At 43.0% G+C, this 21583-nt stretch overlaps 1 protein-coding gene across 1 annotated transcript in view; it reads right to left on the bottom strand.

The window, feature by feature from the left end:
• GRID2 (glutamate ionotropic receptor delta type subunit 2) overlaps window positions 1-21583 on the bottom strand; it is a 1421890-nt gene that overhangs the window by 200658 nt on the left and 1199649 nt on the right. The window contains exons 12-13 of the mRNA XM_084855634.1: window positions 16042-16180; window positions 2382-2577 (exon numbers count right to left, since the gene is read on the bottom strand). Coding sequence (XP_084711760.1) covers window positions 2382-2577; window positions 16042-16180 — 335 coding nt within the window. The remainder of the gene's footprint in view (window positions 1-2381; window positions 2578-16041; window positions 16181-21583) is intronic.

Raw genomic sequence — 21583 nt, 5'->3', positions numbered from 1 at the left:
TGTCCCTACCAGAGTTCACAGGGTGGTGGTGGGGAGCAGTCCATTCCGCCACGGACTCCTGGGGTCCATTCTGCCACGGACTCACTGGAGTCCATGGCGGATTTCTCCATCATCCCTAAGTAATAGTAGTTATTGTTGGACAGATTCATATCCAGTTGCGCTGAAACATGAGCAGGAAGGTGTCATTGCATTCATGTCCTGCTTGTGGGCTTCCTATTGGGGCATCTTGTTGGCCACCATGGGAACAGAATGCTGAACTAGATAGGCCTTTTGTCTGATCCAACAGGGCTCTTCTTATGTTCTGTGTCTAAAAAGAACTCATCCAATACTTACATTTTTATTTATTTTGAAAGTACAACTTTTTATTAGAATACAAGCTTAAAGGGTGTTTTTTGTTAAGTTCCTTTGAATGCATAACTCCAATTTCCCTCTATGCTCCATCCTGATAATTTATTAACTGAGTGTTTGCTCAGTGCTTCAATTCTACATGTTACACAGAATGAGTTGGTAGACTGAGGAGGGGTAATTTTGGAGTGTACCCCTTGAGAGGCAAGCCATATTTTTGAATGCTCCCCCATGTAAAACAAAAAACAAAATAACACCTCCCTGTATGAAGTAAACTAGCAGATCAGAAGCAAAGGTCGCACTTTCTGTGATATAACAGCTTATTAAAAATGCATGGACATCTCTCTCCCGCACTCCACTTTCCCTCATGGCTAGAGCTAAAAGAAACACAACAAAAATAATGTAATTACACTGTGAACTCTGAGTTTCATACATTCTGTGGCACAGCAACATTTTGTGGGATCATGGGCTAGAGGCTGTTTGTGGCCCCTCCTAGTCCTTATTTAACTTCTAGAAATGTGAAAAAGTAACCAATGGCCTTGAGAGTATAAAGTGGTTTCCTTTACTGCATAACTGCTGCATAATCACATCCTGCCTTAAAAGTTAAAACATCTGCGATTAGAGAAAGAGACTTCCAAATCAAAGGCCGTTACTGCGATCATTGTATAGATTAGTCAATCTATACTAGTAGATTATACCAAAATATCCTGCTAGAGCAGGGCTGGGGAACCTTTTCCAGCTCTTTCAGCTCACAGGCCAAATTCAGCTTTGGGGAAGCTCTCAGGAGCTGCATTCAAGTTGTGGGTGGTGCCAAAGGCAAAAAAGGGCAGGGCACAAAATACAAAACATATCACCATGTCGTAGCTTAAAGCTCTTACTGACAGTAACTAAGCCTCAAGAGAGTCATTTTAATCTTTTAGAATCGAGACAAATTGTGCAAACTCTGAGAAACCAAGAAATGATTGGTGGAAGGGGAAAGGGGGTGGAGCCAGAGAAAGGCGGCGCAGGTGTCTGGGGAGGCTGGATTTGGCCCTTTGGCCCTCTGCCTAATGTGTGCATGGAACATCACAGTGCTAGAGTGTGCACAGAACATTACAGCTCCCATGTGTACACTAGCATGGAAAGATGGCATCATGGTTCAACGGTGGGTCTCTCAGCAAATGTCTACTGGGGCCTTTTTATGCTGGCTAGGCTCTGGAGGCTGAGTTGGTTCTACTGGAGGATAGCATGTCGAGTGGCACTGTTAACTAGTGCTTCCCATCCCTTCCTTTTCAACTAGGATAAACATCTGAAGAAACAGACTTTCTTAAACGGCCATGCAAATTCTCTGAAGCAAACCAACCTTAAAATGATAATTCTGAACTTCTGATAAAATCATATGGTTGGAAGTTTCCAGCAGACCACCTAACCCACTACTATAAAACTAGTTATCCTGCAGTAAAGAGCAAGTGCACATCCAACCTTTGGAAAACCTCCAGGGAAGGAGACCCCACAACCTCCTTAGGCAATTTGACTCAATGGTGGACTGCTCTTATGGTAAGGAGCTTCTTTGGCTTGTCAAGTTACAAACTGGATGGCAAGATTTGGGAAGGAACAAGTAGAAGGAAGTGTTGCTTTTACTTCTGTTACTACTTAATCAGTAGTAACTTGCTGGATTGCAACTGGTCACTTCATTCTTCCTACTGAATAAATTAAAACTGAGCTAAAACCAATGGGGCTTATCCTAACCTCTTTACATGGAGAGCAAAACAGATAAATGCATACATGCACATTCAAAAGAAAACTTGGTAAACTGGCTTATCTTTTCAAGAAAAAATAGGATTTTTTATTTTTCATTTGAAAAATTAAATGAATGAAGAAATCACAAGCCCTTGTGTTAGGTTGTAATACATTATATAAACCACTTGCCAAGTTTGGTATAAGATCATTATTTTATGTGCTGTTAAAATGCCAGTTCTACAGATAACAGCAAAGTATTCAGCAATTCAGAAGGGCTTTTCAATTTGTTAAGGGAAAAGGTAGACCACAGCCTTTACCTTTTGAATGCCTGCTTGGGATTCCTGCACATTATTCTCGGACCCGTTACTTCGGTTAATCATCTGCCACAGTTTGGAATACATGTTGTTCTTCTCAAAAGGGTTCATCCCTTTCACTCGGACATGCTCATAGACTGCAGAATCCAAAACAGTGCCATAAGGAATATCAGTCTGCCTGGAGAGGTCCTGAAGAGACCTTAAGTGATGGTGAAGATAAGAAACACAGGAGACATGATTCAAAACTTTGAAGCTGCTAGAAAAAACAAAGGGCAACATGCATGACGACAGCTATCAAGTCATTTTTATTTTATTTTATATTATTCTTAAAAGTCAAAGCAAGGCTAAGAGAATTGCCTTTATAGTTTAAGACACGAGGGAAACTAGAGGGGAAAGGAGAAGAAAGAAAAGATAATGGGTTTTTTAAACAACAGAGATCTGCAAGAATCAGGGCACTGCTAGTCGTTTTCTTTTAAAGGGCAAAATAAGGTGCAGACATAGGCAGTAATTTATTTCAGTCGTATCTCACCTTTAAGATTCAAAGATCTCACAAAGGTGACCCCCAATTATAAAAAAATGAAAACAATAATTAATAGTTTAAAACCTCAACTATGGAAATGAAAATAAATAAATAATGGGTTAGATCCATGCATATTTTTGTGTGTATTTTCCCAAATGTACACATCAGTTGTACGCATCTTTGAAATGTCCCCATCCTTGTCCCCATCCTCAAGCATATTTGTGTGCATTTTTCAAAATTATGCTTTTTTCATGTGCATTTTTCAAATGTGCACATGTTGTACACACTTGTTTTTTGCTCCACAAATCAGATTGCAAGTTCAGAAATGTACGGGCTTTGACTGCAAATTGCATCAGAGTCTGTATTTGGTCCAGAAGGTGCAAACTGGGTAAATGAACTCAAATGAATTTCTCATACATCCCTACTTTTTCTACACCCTGCATACACTTCTATCATGTCTTACCTTATTCACTGTTTTTTAAAGCTAAACCATCACAGTCACAGTAACAGGGGAATTGCTCCAGCCCCTTGATCATTTTAATTGTCCTTTTCTTGGGGGACCTCTGGAGCAGGTTTGGGGTACACTCAAGGGGCTGAAGCGGGGAGGAGACCAAGAAGAAGTCATGTTGTGTCACCAGAAGTCATGTTGCGTGAGTGGACTGTTGAATCCAACCCAATAAAAGCACAGAGCAAAAGCAAAACATGATGGTTCTGTGCTGATTTGTTAAAAGTTGTATGCCACCTTTACACCAAATGGTGTTCAAATCAGCAGCTCACAGTAATAAAATACAAATTAAAATAACAACAATGATATGGCCATCTTTTGGACTTCACCCTCGCTCCAACATTGGCGGAAGGAGCTTTCTTCTCAGGCCCTCTGGAACTGATAACTAATATCCCTATGAAACCAGTCATCATCAGAGACCAAGCATATGCTGTGCAAACCTGGCTCATGCCTTCATATAAAATCCTGAAACACCAAAAGCAGCATCCAAACCATTAACCATCCATTAAAGCTGTTAGAAAGCTTTTTTTTTTTAAACAGTCTTTTGAATTGTTATGATTATATTGAATGCTGGTATCTCAGTATTCCCATGATATTGGCTGGTTGCAGGAGTGTGTGAAACATCAGCACACTGTAAAGCCATAGGAAATATGAAGCTACCTTCTATTGAGTCAAACCACTGGTCCATTAAACACCAGGGTTTCAGATAGGACTCTTTCCCATCCCTAGCAGGAGATGGCAGGACCTTCTGCATGCAAAGCATGTGCTCTGCCACTGAGCTATGCCACTGCACCCCCCCCCCTCCACACACACATCTTCATCATCTGTGTTCATGACAGAGGTGGCTTACCATCAACATAAGACGTGGCTACCATGCCTGGAAGGGAAATGGCTTCTAAACTATGGTCTGCCTCACACAAGTCTTTACAGGCATTTCTTTTTAGAATGAATGAAGAATTTAACCAAATGGGATCCACTGAATTCCTTTTTCATTCATTCTAAAACGAACACCATGAGTGATGAATGGGTATGAATAGATTCGTTCTTTGTTACTCACTTTCATATTCTTATGTGCCCTTTTCCGGCTCTAGGCCTGGGGGCAGCAGTGGATATGATTTTGATGGAGGGAGGGTGGCCACTTACGCATTGTGAAAAAGGAGGAAAAGCATCACCAACGAGGAGGAGATTTGCATAAGAGGAGGACAAAAGAGGAGATTTGCATAAATAATGCATAAGCTAATTTATATGGTAGATAGAAATTTAGAAATAATTACTATCATTTAAATAGAAGTATATATAAGACATGTCCCATAGTGGGGAAGACTGTAACCAGTGGCCTGGATGCCTACTCAGTCTGCAGTCTGTGTGTTAACTGCTGATGGGCAACTTCTAGGCCAGCTCCCTGCTGCTCTCACTTCTTGTGGTTCTTCATCTTCCAACCAAACTTGGACTGGACAGCCCTTCAAATTGAGGACTGTCCTCTATAAAGTAGGACAGCTGGTCAGCATATTCTGGTGGCTGCATCTGGAAGGTACCAGTGTATTTTTCCAGAATGATCTGGACATTGGATCATTCCAGGCAATACCATGGAGAAAAAAATGGCAGACACCAGTGGGGGGGTGTCAGTATTTTTGCTCTAGAATGACTCTAGAACAATGCAATATTCAGGCATTCTAGAAAAATACAGTTGTGTCTGCAGGAGCTGTCATTTCAGCCAGCTCCACTGCTGCCACTGTTGCCGGAGAAAGGTTAAAGAACAACAACAATGAATGTAAGTTAATGAAATGAATGAGATTTTAATGAATGAAAGAATGCTCAGAGCAGGGAACAATATCAATCACTGAATAATAATTTGCACCATTTCGTGCTTCAGTGGAGTGAACACAATCCATTGGCTTTTCATGCTATTCCTGCTATTGGGCCAGTGTGTGGTGTAGTGGCGAGAGTGTTGGACCGGGAGCTGGGAGATCCGGGTTCTAGTCCCCACTCAGCCATGGAAGCTCACTGGGTGACTTTGGGCCAGTCACAGACTCTCAGCCCAACCCACCTCACAGGGTTGTTGTTGTGAGGATAAAATGGAGAGGAGGTGGATAATGTAAGCCGCCTTGGGTTCCTTGCAAGAGGAAAAAAAAGGCGGGGTATAAATGCAATTAATTAAATAAATAAATAAATTCCTGCTCTTGAGCACGCTATGTTCATCACTAAAGGCTTCATTATCATGTTCAGTTTTGATCACCATGAGGTGATTTTACCATGTTGGTATTTCACGGTGAATATGTCATTTGTATCTGATGCCACACGATGAGGTCTAGAATGTCAGAAAAACCTGAACAATTAGAGCTGGCCCTGATGTGGTGACTTCCAGCTCACTCTCTATGAGAGTGTCTATCAAATCAATAGAAAACAATTGTAATGAGAAATAAATGTGGTAGAATCACTGTACTGTAACTTGACTGTGTCATATAAGTGTCCCACTCAAGCATCGCCCATTGTGTGAGAGGGGAACATGAGGATGCACTCCCTGGGCAGTATCCAACTGCATCATTCCGTTAGTGCAAATGACATTGCGCTAGTGAAAACTAGGTTCTGAACTATGCTCAAGAGAAGAATTCAGCTAAAGTTACCTTTGCACAAGCATGGCTGTGCAAGTGGTTTTGCGTAACACTCATGCAACCTGCTGTGCAACACATTTTTGGGGGTGAACTGCCCCCCCAATAGCTTTGGGTATTGGGCAGTATAGAAATAAATAAATAAATAAATATGTTGCACATTCTGCTTGTGCAACGGGTTATGCAACTGTTTGCACCCATTGTGAAACGCATTGTGCAACTGCTTGCACAGCCAGTTGCGCAAGTGTAATGGGCATTGGGCACACACTTGCACAATGGAAAGATTCAGTGGAGCTCCGCTAGCACTGTTTGAGTTTGCGGAATGTCCCCATTGGATACTGCCCCCTGTGCTCCCTCCATCACGTTCCTGATGGCTTGGCCTCACCACTCTCCATGCAGTGGTGCTAAATGTAAGCAGCTGGGACACAGGGCTACTTGCAGAGCCTTCCCATGTGATTTAGAACCCTGATCAGCCCCAACTTGTTCAACCCCAACACATGGGAGGTGGCAGGGCTTGTGTGCCAGGAACTCAATGGAGGGGTGGGGCCAGCGAACACATCCTCACTCTCCCTGCTCATGTGATGGGTAATGTGTGAGCGGGTGTACCTAAGTGGGGCTACTACAGTCAAGTGAGAATCAGGTCAGAAATAAATGATAATGCTCCATCACTGGACAAGCTTTCTTTCCTTGTCAGGGATTGCATTTTCATAGGAGGGAAGCTCTATGTGGGAGAATCACTGGACACAACCAGGCTCTTCTGTACTATCTGCAATTACCACAAATAATGGCTTTGCAACTCAGGAGGCAGAGGAAAGGAAGGTGGTTACTGAAACTGCGTACTAAGTCAGCTACCACACATATTAAAAATGACAAAAATGGAGGTAACTGTAATACATATATTTGGATAATAGTTTGATGGCGAACCGCTGTACTTCAGAAGCAGATCAAAGATGGGCTAAAAAGTAAACATCAATTGGCATAGACAGTCATAGAATCATAGAATAGTGGGGTTGGAAGAGGCCTACAAGACCATCGAGTCCAACCCCCTGCTCAATGCAGGGATCCAAGTGGAGCGGCTAGGTACTTTTAGACTAGAGCTGTGAGCAAATGGCCTGTCAAAATTCTCCAGCCTTTTCATGAGCAGAGAGAAACTGTTTCACCCAGTTGCACCAATGGGAGGAGAAATGTTCCAACAGTTTCTCACAGATAGGACTTACTATTGGCAGGGGTTACAGCACAGCTTCTTCTTCTGTTTTCTAAGATTTTTTTTTGCTTTTTCCATAGCCACTACAAGTGGCAACAGCACCAACTGTGTAGAGGCTTCCAGCCTCCACTTCATTCTCAGGGCGTTTGATAATTTAGTCTGAATTTATTTTGATGGTGTTTTCGAGCTTATTTAATCACTGCAAGGTGGCCAAAGGTGCAGTGTGTGCGTGTGCGTGTGTTTCCTTTAAATTATGCATCTCCCTGTTGCTCTGCAGCCTCCCAGGCTTCCTGCACTTCCTGAACTGAAAAAGCCCCATGGGAGGAACTACCTCATGATGTCTTCCCTTGGGCTTTAATTGAAGTGCAGGAAGCCATGGAGGCTGCCATGGAGATTATTGTCCAATGGAAGACAGGACAGTAAGGTAAGCACAAGAACCCTGAACCCAATCCATGAGAATTTTCCCAAAATTTCTTCTCCTTTGAATTTCTTCTTGAAAGCAATTTCTTTTCTATCAAATTGAACTAGAATGGTTGAAAAAATATCAGAGTTTTTTTTTTCAGAACAGCACTAATTTAGAACCTGAACTTAATGGTGTTATAGAGGCCCTCTATAGACAGTCACATGTTTTACTTCAGTTGTGAAGCACACAACTAACATTTCTTTAACCCACTGCCATTCCATGCTTTACAACTGCTTCTACATTCCTGATATGTTAGAACAACAACAAAATGGTTTGTCAACCCTGATTTAAAACTGGAAGACCTCTTCTGAAATGATATAAAGAGCACTCGGCTGATACTCAGCATACTGAAACACATGATAGACCTTGGTCCCTACATATGAGGGAGAAAGATGCTGGCAGAGCAACTTTTGTGAAGATCTCTGTGCTGGCACTTGAACGGAGCCTCCGAAGCAGAAAGATTAAGGAAGCAATGTTTATTGATAAACTGAAATCTGATATCAATGTAAAGGATGAGATGCAACAAGCCATGATTTTCATTAATACGGCTTGACTGGCTGTTGAATGCAGGTGCTGATAGTTAATCCATGTTCCCTCACTGAGGTTTGACCTGTTCCTGATTGGTTCTGGCTCAGCTTATGAGTGGTAGTGTAGTATATTCTTATTTGTGACTGAAGCTGGTGTTTTATAACGAAACGCTTCACATTAAAAAAAAACTCTCTCTCTCTCTCCCTCTCCTGCATTTTTTAAATCTCTAAATTTTAAATTTCTAAATCTATACATTTATAAACTGGATGTGCTACTGGTGGTCATTTTGTTGTTGTTAAAATGTATGCATTCTGAGCATGTGCAATTTTGTATTTTAGACTAACATAAATCATAGCACCATCATGACTACAGGAATAAAATAGAGTTTGAGTCTGCTGCCCTCATCACCTGCTACTGTCTGGGTGGTCATTGGGCCCACCCTGGGCTGTGGGGCCCTTGACTTCAGATCCAAGTTCCAGGCCTAGCTGCACCCTGGTAGAGACCCACGCCCTTTTCAATCAACATCAAGAGTTCACTGAAGGAGTGGAAGGGGTGCATGGGATCATGTCTGTTGCCCCTGCTCCCCAATGTCCTCACATTCATAACCTATTCATGTACAACTATGCACATACAGTTGTACATGTGTAGCCTTTATTCTGACCTGAAACTGAACATGTGTGGGGCAGGGTTTGCCACCATAATTTCACTCCCCTACCCCATAAGCATTAGCTGAAAGCTGGGTGCCACCTGAACAGGGACTCACATTCCAGGCCCAAACTTCCTTCATTGATACAGGTAAAAGATTCTTTCATCTGTATTTTGATTATCTCTATATTATTTATACACAAATTTAACAAACAGGGTTTCTGTTTTGCTGCATTATATTTTATAGAAAGATTTTCACAGATTTTTGTTGCTTTGGTAGTCTTCTAGCTTCTTCATCTTGTTGTCAGAGCATTTTCTATTTACCCCCAACGGTTAACTTTTTCATAGACATATGCAAATTAGAATCTTTATATATGGAGTTCTGAAATACCAGAAGCTTCAAATCAATGTTCTGATGGTCCCTAAAGTCTGCAGACCTGACATATTTCCCTCTATTTACCCATCCTTGAGGACCACTTAACCATGCCTTTATTTTTTTAATGACATTCATTAGACTTTCTGAAGGACTGCTGCAGTCTAACACCTAGGGCCCATTAAGGCTTTGCTGGCACAAATTAGCTTTACGTAAATGCACAAATCTAACTGATGACACTTAAGGACAGATAAAAGGGCTGTATATGCACAGTCTTTTGAAAACCCAATGGCACATTACAAAATGCTCATGTAAGGCATAGGATAATGTTAACACAAACTTATACGATGTCATAGCCTTCAATGGGCAGCCCCATTTGAGTTGGAAGGAGCCTGGAAGGGAGGTGAGAGCATGATCTAGTCCAGGAATTGGTGCTCAGCCACAAAACTAATAGAATAAGCTTGGGCCAGTCACTGTAGATATTGGCCATGCAGTGACACATGTTAGGTGTGCCCCACGACAGGGAAACCTAGCTCTGAGTACTGTTGTGCTCAGTGCTGGCATCAGGGGATGGCATTGTTGGGCAATGGGGTCCTGTCCCCACTGCCAATCATCTTGTGTCCAGCACTCTTAGCCTAATCTACCTCAAAATGTTGTTGTGTGTACATCAATTTAAGATCCTTGGAGGAAATGCTGGATAAAAATATAGCATAAGAATTGTCTCAAATTGGGTTGAACAAAGCATTCTGTCTCCAGAAGCAGCCACGCAGTTGCCTTTGGAAGCTCATTTGCAGGACATGATATAATAGCTATTTCTTTTATTTGTGTCCAGCAGTCAGAGATACACTGCCTCTCATCATGGAAGCTTGTTTGTCTCATCATGGCTAATAGCCATTGATAAGACTTACCTTTCATGAATTTGTCTATTCTCCCCCCCACAGCCCTGGTCTCTACATTTTAAAATGGCTACAGGTTGATGGGGAGTAGGTGTAGAATGGGATACCTCTGATGGCCTACATGGGAAGCGGAAGCTACAATATTTATTGGCTCTTTCTTTACCCTCTGCAGCAACAATTGCAGGTTTTTCATGTGTACCTCAACTTAGTCTGTAAATGCAGTGCTTTTTTTCTGGAATTCACTGGAACTGAGTGCCAGCATCTTTTCTTCTAATATGTATATGTATATATATATATATAGAGAGAGAGAGAGGCAGTTTTTCCACTATTTTAATGCTCTTCATTACAGTTTAATTGCCATCTACTCCTGAGGAAGCATGATCCAAGAGTTTCAGTACCTTTTTCTCCAGAAAAAAATAGTGTGAATGTAACAAGCAACAAACTGAAAAGGTAGCTTGGTGCACATGCAAACATCAATCCTTTGAGTCCCCTCATTTGGATTGGAAAAAGAGATGCTCATGCATCCTTAGATCAATCAGGGATTCATCAAGACTTTCCCAAAGAGTCCCTGAAAGCTACTCAAAATTCTGGCAACATCTCCTTGGCAGTTTAAAAAGTTATTTTGCACAAAACTGTTGTTATCTCAGTCCTCAGACTGACTTGAATTTTCAAGGATTAAGGACAATCTATTTCCGTTTATCTTCTGTTTCATTATGAGTTGTTAGTCTACAATGTTTCTGTTTCATTATGAGTATGTTAGTCTACAATGACCAATGTGATCATTCTTACCAGGAACCTAATCAGATTTCTGGGCCAGTGGCAACCGATGGACAGCCTCTTAGAGTACTGGCCTATTATGCTCCACCAGATCCAGTTAATGCCCAAGTCTGCTGATGGCAGGGAAGAGATGCTGGAGGAAAGAGTGCCCAGGTAAACAGCGTGCTGGCCTGGATCACCCTGGACATTGTGGTTGTTTGTCTGTGACTAGTATTGCAAAGTGCCATCCAAAGCATATCAGGCTCTCCTGTTCTGGGCTGGACTATGCTCATCTGTGTTCCCATAAACAAGATTCAATGTTTCAGATTGTCAAAGCTTTGAAGCAGTGCTGGCTCCAGGTTTTTGAGGGCCCTTGGGCAAGACACCACCATTGTCACCAGCTGCTGTTGCTCGCCATCCTCTTTCCCATCATTGCTACCCCTTGCTTGCTTGACAGGCAGAGAGCCAGTGAGCAAGGAGGCTGTGGCATCTACTGCTCCTCCTTCTCTCCACCACCGCTGCCTGGGCCAGAATGAGAGGCAGTTGAACAAGCAGGTCGCAGCGGTGAAGAGAAGGAGCAAGTCCAAGGGGCTGTTGTCAGCGGGCCCCTGCTGGGGTGTGGACCTTCAGTAGGTGCCCAACCATGCCTACCCTTGATGCTGGCCCTGCTCTGAAGTATTGTAGTGAAGGATACTGTAAAAAATGTAAGGTACTGCCATTTCTAATTTCAGGTTGCCACTACTTCTCTTAATAAGCTTCTGCATCTCCTGACAGTGCTCTCCACAACATCACATCATATATCGTAGCACCCTGTCGTTGTAAGGGTACTTGCTGTGCACATTATGGGAATGGGGGTAGGATGAAGGTGTTCCTAAGTCCCCTGTTTCTAATGAGAACACCTCGCAATTTTTAATCAGTTGCTTACAGGACTCAGGGTGGCCATATAATTCCCCAACATAACAGCTAACACAGCAATTTCCCTCCATGTATTGCTGTTAGTATAAATGATCAGTGCAACAGATGCTGCAGAACAATCCATTGGGACACAGCAGTGGGAAAAAATAATTTCCCTGCACATCTTAAAACTCTAGAAGTTATTCTTTTCATCTCTCAAAAGGCAAACCAAAGCAATGCCATAACTATGTTTACTTTCCGACCATTTCGGCAGACAGACAATCACAGCATAAGAGAAATGAAGTATGATTATTATTAACAGAAGGATTAAAAAATAAATTGATAAAAAGAAATCAACAATCTACATTTAGGAGAGGGGGTGACGCTCAATGGCAGAACACACACTACACATATAAAAGCTCTCTGGTTCAATCCATAATATCTTTCTTTAGCAGGCAACATGAAAGAGCTCTTCCTGAGGATCTGGAGTGCCACTGATACTCAGAGTAGGAATAATGGACGATGGAGAAATAGTCTGACCTAGTATAAGTCAGTATTCTATGTTCCTGTCCCAGTTTTCCCATCTTGGACATTACTGACTACATTATTCTGCCCAAAGCAAATCCAAACATTTCAATAGGCTAGCACAAGCATAAGGCATGCTTGTGTCAGGATCAGAAAAGGCTCCAAAGGGCACCCCCTGCTCCCACAGTCTGCATGTGCCATAACTTTTGTGGAAGGACTGGCACAATTTTACTCATTTTTGGCTCCCATCTTTCTCATTTTAGGATCAACATCTGACCTGGAATTCCAGATAGTAAGTCACATTATGAACGTATTCCAGTTTAGCAGACTTCCCCAAACAATCCTGGAACTACAGTTTAGCAAGGATTATAGAGATCCCTTAGTCCTCCAGACCCCCCCCCCCTTCCACTCTCCAGAATTACAGTTGGAGTAAAGAAATGACTACTAACCTAATTGAAGTCTGTGGTGTTGCAGTGTCTTAAAAAACCATGGCTTGTTAGTGCACATGAAACCCTAATGCAAATGGGTCAAATGCACGCACTCAAGTGGCTTTTGTACTGTCTCAATGTTCATGTTTAAGATGCTGCTTTAGCTGCAGTTGTGCCAACCTCCCTTTTGTGCTGCCGCAGGTCATAGGATCAGGATGCCAGGTCTTATAAACACACTGGCATCTCTTTTTGAAACAACAACAGCAGCAGCAAAACAGCAACACGTTGTTGTTGTTGTTAGTATTTTGGTCCTGACAATTTGTAATTCCTCAACAGTGCTATGGCCAGAATTGTAAGGTGTCGATTAAATGCACATTACAAATTTTAAAGAATATTTAGATGATTGCACTTGGCAAACAACAACACGTCTGCTGAGTCTGAGGGTGCTATTAGAGTCATCTTGTTGCACATGAGCTGTCTGCTAGGGAGCAATTAGTCACTGAATAATGAGGGCAAGCATCTGATTGCTTCTTCTGAAGCACACTTCTTTATAACTCTAATTCAAATAAAGCTTTGCCCACGTGGTTGTGTTCTCCCTCCCGCTCTCTGCAGTTATAAGGATTAATTCCAAGTAAGCTGGGGAGACAGGGGGCACAGGAAGACAAGTGATCTGACACCCTGCAATGACAGCTATGTAAGAAAGTAATAACAGTGCTAGCTGGTTGGTTTATATATATAAAAAGAAGATCATGGCAGGCTTGTAAAAAGAACAGTATTCTCTCTTTCTCTAAATCGAAATATTTATTGGAATTAGGTTTCAATGACCCTCTCCAAGAGCAGCGCTGTAAATAGCCTTGCTTGGGCATGTGAAAACCCCATGGCCATTCTCAGATTCATCTGAATTAGGGCACAAGAAAATTGAATGGTTTTGTCTATGTACAGTACATGTATGAACAGGTTATTCCAACGGGAACACAACAGTTATCTATGGTTTACCTCTGGTATTTGTTGACTGGAGAACAGGAAGACACCTTATATTGTTACATCCTATCTTGGTAACAGATTGACCAGGTTCAGTGAAGAGGGGCCATGGTGGTAAAGCACATGCTTTGCACAAAGGAGGGCCCTGGTATTTCCACTTAAAGCAGGGGTGGACAACCTCTAGGGTCTGCAACTCCCCCCCACACACACCACAGACCCACTTGGAACTCACCAGTGGCTGCAACACCACCCCTGTTCCTAGGAGGCTTCAAGAAGCGCGATTTTGCTTGCACATAAGGTGTGTGCTCCCCATGCACCTTGCTTCCTTGCAAAATCACTGTAGTTTTTCCAGCTGCAGCAAATGCAGCAGTGGCCAGGGGCTGCAAAAGTGGCCATGGGGGCTGCATGCAGTCTGCGGGCCTTTTGTTACCAACCTCAAAAGGAACCTAGTTATTAAGGCAGGGATGGAACTGGACTAGATGGGTCATCCTTCTGACTCAGTGCTCGGTGATTTGTAAGGTGGCCCACTTCCTACCAGCTTCAGAGGTCCCTCTGCTTACCTCCTCTGATGTGTGGGAAGGCAAAGGACTTGGCCATCCATCATGCACCCAGGAGTTCCTTGGCTGAATGGGTAGGGCAGTGGCAGTGGCAGCCCCAGCACCCACTGGGTTCCCCTGGGCTTTATCTGAACAGCGATGGAACACAGTGGAGCCTGCAACAATCATGGGAATTCCAGCATACGTGGCAGCAGCAGGAACTGCTGGGTCCCTCTTCACCTTGCCTGCCTTTATGGATGGGCACAAAGGAACCTACCACTGCTGATGCGGACTGAGCAGCAGCAGCTAAAAGTCAACTCAGAAAATATATCAAGTGGAAGGCTAAGGATAAAGAGAGGTAGAAACACTCTCTTTTTCGCCTTTGCTCATCCATCTCCACTCAGTCAGTGCTAAGCCTGGAGTAATACACGTAGCAGAAAAAAGTGAGACAGTAGCTGAGGTGGTAGTATAGAGTACCACTCTACATTGAAGGTGGAGGGATACCAATTTTGAATGCTCCCTTAAATGAAGAAGCAGAAGCAGAAGCAGCAGCAGCAGCAGCTGCTGCTGCTGCTGCTGCTGCTAACATACTGGGGTGAGAAGTTATAGGCTAGCCTTTTGCTTGCTGGGCTAGTGTTCTATTTTTATATAGAGAAATCGGGAGTTTTTAATGAAGTGGAGCTCCCCCACAACTGCAGCCTTGAATGGTGCAGTCCATTCTACCACCTCAGCGTTTTAACAGTCCATTGTACTGCTGGTGTAACAGGTCTTAGGTCTACCAGTCCTTCATTCCTCTCAGCCTGTGTCTCCCCTGCTAAGTCTCCATGGAGAGTAGAACCTTGTAAGGGATGCGTGAAAGGAGAAGGTATGGGGCAAGGAGAAGGAAGATATTCCCCTTTTCTCCCTCTGCCTCACTCTTTAGGAGATATCAGGGAGAGGAAGGGAAGAGACAAACAGAAGGAAGCTCTCTTTCCCTCCTGCGCCCACCCCTTGAAAGGATTAGTTGAACAGGGGGAGTAGAGGGTGGAGGTCCCTCCTCCCTTTCTGCCAGCCCTCTTCAAGCACAACGCTCCGAATATTTTGTTTGTTATTGAAAAAGAGCTTGCAGGAATACAACACCAAGGATCAACATGCTCTTGAGTTGTGCTTTTGAGTGAGTAGGCAGGAACTCCCAAATGGAAAAGGAATGACCTTTAAAACCCAGACCAAGTCTTAAGATAGACATTAGAGGCCCTGTACTTTAGCCTGTCTTTAGCAGATATGTGATGGGAACCAGGAACAGCAAAGGCACAGCACCCCTCCCTTTGGTGACGTGATAAGTTCCCCATTTTTAAACAGGTGTTGGAAGCCCTGTGGTTCCAGAAGGCGTTTTATAATTGTTTCTGTCATTTTTATAGACCATCCTTTTTTATTGGTTGGTTTATTCTGAAATGCTTTACTGTGTTTTTATTATCAATATAATTTATTCATTGTAAGCTGCTTTGGGAACTAGTGTTAAAAGCAGAATATAAATAACTTAACAGCCTTTAGTGCCATTTTGGTAGAAAGGTGGGGTACAAGTCAAATAAATAAACAAACAAACAAAATCAAAATAATTTTATTATGCTCAAAATTACAGGAGTGGAAAGAAGGACAAGTACGACAATGGCAGATTGCAAGGAAAGAACAAAAACACAAGGACACTATTAGAAAAAAGAGGTGGAGGAGATGTCCAAGTACACTAGCTACATTATGGATAATTGGGGCTCTAGGGAACACATAACCCCTTCCCTCTCCCTTAAGGTGTTTGTGCCAACTTACTGGATTGAGTTCTCAATACGAGTGATGGTGAGAAAAGCTGCTAGATTTGCTGTGTAGGATGAGATGACAATCAAGGCGAAGAGCCACCAGGCCCCCATCATCATTCGAGTTGCCAGCGTTGTATAGGGAACCTCTCCTCCTGTTGAGCAGGAAAGGAAAAGTGAGAAGAATTCCAATTACAGAAGACAGCTTCCTTATCAGTTTCCTGAATTTCCACATAAAGCAGCTTCCCTGATATCAGTAGGAATTGCTGTTGGGGTAAAACTGCCTAAGTTGGACTCCATACCTGAGATCTATAAAATGAAAACTATTAAAAGAATAATGGGAGACAGAATTCCTTCACTCCACAAGTTCTGCCATGAGTGCCTTCATCAGTATATGTCCGCAATTAATCTGAAAGCTGGATCTATATCTACACAAGGGAGGCTTGAACTCTGAACAAAAACAGCATAGTTAAACATGCGAAATGTTTCTACTCCTATGTGTGTGTGTGTGTGTGTGTGTGTGGAAGTTGCTATCAACTGTAATTAAACTTCTTGAATTTGTAGATACTCTTCAAAAGGAGAATATATATCCATTTTTTGATATATATTCATTTTTACACACACACACACACACACACACACACACACATAGAGCTGCCGAATATTCATGCACATATGTATAAAATCTGCATAAGCCATTTCGCATGTACAAGGGGGATGTTGCCATGTATTCTTCCATCTAAAAGGAGCGCTTCTATTTCAGGGTTTCCAGCCAGCCTTTCCACCCACACTCCCCATGTTCTGTTCTCTAATTTCCTACTGTCATTCTGTGTTCTGTGGCTGCTAAGCAGGATGTTTTGTTTGTTTGTTTGTTTTGGTGTTCTTAATTTTTTGTGTGTGTATTTCTGCAAACCTCAGGGTTCCCCTGAACATGTTGATACCCCCCTCTTGTTTTTCAGTGACCCTGTTTTAACTGCAATGCAATCGGCACTCACAACCCAAGTTCGCTATTAGAAGGAGTGAAAGGAACTCTCTTAATAATGGAAAGGAACATGCAGTTACTTTGCATGTCTTTCATCTCACAAAAGTCTTTGGAAAATACAAAAGTTAAGCCAGAGGCTGCCTACTTGCTTTAACTAGGTATATACAAGCCGTGTCTCAACTGATAGGAGAGCCCACAACAGGTTTTTCAGGTGGGAAGTGATGGCTATACCACGGATGTCAGTGAAATTAGTGGGAAAATGTTTGGAAAGATGGTTGGGAAACCTGTAGGGGAGGTTAGCCAGATCACTAATGTATCATTATTACATTTTATTTTGCCCTTCCTCCAAGGAGCTCAGGGCAGCATATGTGATCCCCCCTCCCATAACATGTGATCCCCATGTGATCCCCCCTCGTAACAACCCTGTGGGGTACAGTGGGCTGTGAAAGCTAAAAGTGGGGAGGGGCATAAGTGTACATGCAAGCCCCACCCACAATATCTCTGTCTCCACTCATTAAGCCTTCCCATGCCTAAAGGACTTGTGTTCGCTTGAACGGAATAGAAACCTCCGCACAGGGTTCCTGACTGCGCGCAGACTTTTACTTGCAACAGGCAAACACAAGTAGAAGCCCCCTTCATACCTCCCCACTCAATATGGGAAAGTCAAAGACTGAGGGGATGGGACACTGGGGCAGGACTTGCACGTACATGTATATCCAGTCCCCACTTTTAATCCTTGTGTGTTGTGAACAGGCTGAACTAACACCAGTCTTGGGTTAGTGATTGCCCAAGGCTACCCAGTGAGCTTCAGGATTTAAATTCAGGTCTCCCAGGTTAAAGGCTGACATACTATTCACTACTCCACACTAGCTAAAATCACCCCAAATATGGGGATAATGTAACATGAAATTGATTAAGAACCCACTAATCATGAATTCTAACCATTGTGGGTTGGATCCAGACTAATTTAATTGCACGTAGTTCCCACTGAGATCTCTGAGGCTGAAGTTGTCAGATGGATTGCAATGGGACCTAAAGACAACAAATGTAGTCTTGATCCAAGCCTATGAGGTTATAGCGGAGGCCCGCACAAGCAGTGGCTGACTGGCCAAACCAAAAGCAGCTCCTTAACCACACATATGGCCTGCTAGGGGCTCATCCAATACTGCAAAAACAGGGCATTTGCCAAGCCTCAGATTTGCTGTAACGTATGGCCAGGCTGCTACACTTGGCTCGGTAGGTAATACGTTGTGCAGGACAAATATGGAGCTTCTGGTATCACCAAACAAAAATTAGCACAAAATTAGAAGCCCAAATAATGTATATATTTACCACATATGGTAAAAGAATAACCTAACTTATTAAAACAGCCTTCCGGAATATCAAGGTTACTCATTGTGGCAATGGTGTTGTGGTACATTTTGAAGTGCAAGTGCTCATCACGATAGTGCCCATTGTCACATCTCCACAGGGAGTCCAAAAATGCAGGCAGCTGTGTTGATCCATATCAACAAACCAGTTCTAGCTATTCTTATCTCCATCAGGAGCAGGTCTTTTGCAAAGCGAAGGGTCTGAATTGCCCATTCAGTCACCCCAAAAGACCTTGCATTGCAACAGGGATAGTTCACAACGGAATATTATTTCTAGGAAAATCCATTTCCCTCCAGCTACTATGAGAACTGCAGCTAAGCACAGAAGGAAGAGGGATGCCTGAGGGGGTGGCAGATGACACCATTATCCCTGCGAATCACAGTGTCCTGGTGCTTCAACCCTGGGAGTCCTGGCTCCACTACACCACTGCAAAGGATTGTCAAATGTCTGCACCCTTTGGCATTACCCTTCAGCAACCGTTAGGGGCTGCAGCCTCCTTATGTTGAGGGAGCCTTGAATAAAACATAACGTAAGAGTCATGCTGGATCAGACCCAGGGTCCATCTAGTCCAGCACTGTGTTCACACAGTGGCCCATCAGCTGCCCACAGGAAACCCACAAGTGGGACATGAGTGCAACAGTCCCCTGCAATTGGTATATAGAGGCATACTGCCTCTGATAGTGGAGGTAGCATATAGCTGTCAGGACTAGTAACCATTGATAACCTTCTTCTCCAGGAATCTGTCTAACCTTATTTTAAAGCCATCCAAATTGGTGGCCGTGACATATCACCCTTCCCCCATCTGTGATTATTGTAACATCACCACTCCTCATAAATATTTTTACAACCCCAAATACTGATTAGCTCCAGAATTTCAGTACCTCTATAATGTCTCTCCCTCTTCCTTGAGGTAATACCTTAGAGTGTGTGTGTGTGTGTGTGTGTGGAAGGAATACATCAGCTATAACCTAAGCAACCACTTTATTAGCACGCTGCCACCACCCTCCTCATGAGGAGAGAACTTTCAATTTCTCACTCTGTGGGTGTAGATTCATAGACCATGGTTTATTTCTTTCATAGCTTCATTTAACCCTTCTACTGGTAACAAATAAGAGCGGGAATGGCATGCTTTCAAAGAAGAAAATAAAAATAAAACTTTATTTACACAGTATAAGATGCTTCAATGCAGTTTGCGTTTTATGTGGTAAAAATTCTTGTTTCAAGTTTTTATTAATTCCTTACCTACTCTATCCTTTCTAATAATAATACATCAAAATAATAAATATACCTCCCCGCACCTCCCAGGGGAATCTAACCACCCCCAAAGCTAGAGCCCAGTGCTTTCCCCATAGAAAGCCAATCCCTCTTGGAGGGAGCAATCCTATGGCCACTAGTCAGTGGCTAGACGGCCATAGGATAACTTGTTTTCCAGGAACCGACCTTGGAGCCCGTGTTCCGAGGCCGGTTCCAGGGGAACAACCTTCCCCCCATTCCACGCTGCCTCACAGGCAGTGCAGAGAAGCCCTGTGCTCCACGCTCGCAAGAGGAGTGTGGTGTGGAGCGGCTGAAACAGTGCATTCATGTGTGTGTGGGGCATTCCAGGGTGGGGAGGGTAGAAATGCCTGTACAACACATCCTATGTGTTGTACAACACACATCCTATGTGTTGTACGGCAACTTCCTCCCTCACTCTGCCCTCCCCTGGCTAATCAGCTGCAATTGGCTGTCTAGCCGAAAATGCAGGTTAGGAGGAGCGCAGAGGGAACGATCCCCTCCGTGGTTCTCCTGCCCTGCATTGGATAGGCAGTCACCTCCGAGTTCAGAGGCAGCCGCCTATCTGGATAGGATTGAGTCCTATTGTCATATTTTAAATATTAAAATATACAATTAAACTACAAAAACAAAATACCATTTCATCACAGTGGCCAGCACTACGTCTTGTGGTAGCAAATGCCATAGTTTGACTATCTGCTGTATGAAGAAGTCCTTCCTTTTATCTGTCCTGAATCTCCCACTAATCAGCTTCATGGGAGGACCCCACCAGGTTCTAGTATTATAAGGGAGGGAGAAAAATGTCTCCCTGTCCGCGTTCTCCACAACATGCATAATTCTGTACATTCTATCATGGCTTTTCTAACTTGCCTTTTTTCTAAGCTAAACAATCCCAGATGTTGTAACCTTGCCTTAGAGGGGAGTTGCTTCAGCCTCTTGCTCCGAAAGAAACTGCAGCAACTCCTCTCCTAAGAACACAGCTGAAGGCAGTAGGTCAGTGTAGCTCTTTCTAGGCAGAAGTCACACCATGTCACTTCACTATACATGAATGCTTAATCCGTCTGGATGCTGACCCACAATTAGGGATGTACAAGAAGTTTGTTTCTGTTCATTAAAGATCAAAATTTGCACCATTCACACCTGCGATTGTGATTGCATTTTGCACACAAAGCTTGCACATTCTCGAGTTCACGATGCTCATTTGCAAAATACATACTTTGGAAAAATGTGCATTTTAAAAATTGACATTTTGGGAAAATTTTCATTTTTACACTGGGGGGGGGAGTATGCATTTGGGTGTGCACTTTAAAAATGTGCATGCCAATACACATTTTGGTGCACAATTCCCATTCAAACAGGAAAGGAAAAAAAGAAGCTTGCAAGCAGGAAAAGGACCAAGTTGGACCGAGATTTGAGGTAGAACTGGACGAATTTTGATGAGCTTCAGCCTTACTGATTTGCCCATCTCTACACATATGAAATACAACTTCTCTTGGGTTTATTTTAGCACTATGAAATCAATACAGAGTGCACATTTTCCATTGGTCCAATGCAGTGGAGGCTGGTGACTCCGATTTTGGTGGTGCTGTGATTCCATTCTGGGTTTCAGTCAGAACCATCCAGAACTCTAAAGGAGCTATCCAACATGCTGAACCCAAGCCCCAAAATATTTTCAGCTTCTTGGATAGCTCCTTTAGACTTTTGGCTCGTTCTGACTGAACCCCAGAATGGATTCACAGCCCCACCGAAATCAGAGCCACCAGTTGCCACCGGTCCAATGTGACTGATGTTTTAACACCGCAAGTCCTTCACATGTTTATTGAGCTATTGCATGATTCAGTAACGTATATGCTGACTATGCAAACACACAAAGCATGCAAATATTATATTATTTTTATGCTGAGCTTTGTAGTTTTAATTCTTGTGAACCGGC

The sequence above is a fragment of the Heloderma suspectum genome, chromosome 5 (assembly GCF_057233095.1).
Source record: "Heloderma suspectum isolate Gila_16-S chromosome 5, 16-S_ref, whole genome shotgun sequence".
NCBI classification, from domain to species: Eukaryota; Metazoa; Chordata; class Lepidosauria; order Squamata; family Helodermatidae; genus Heloderma; species Heloderma suspectum.
Note: the sequence above shows the minus strand (reverse complement) of the source record. Positions and strands in the feature narration are given on the sequence as shown.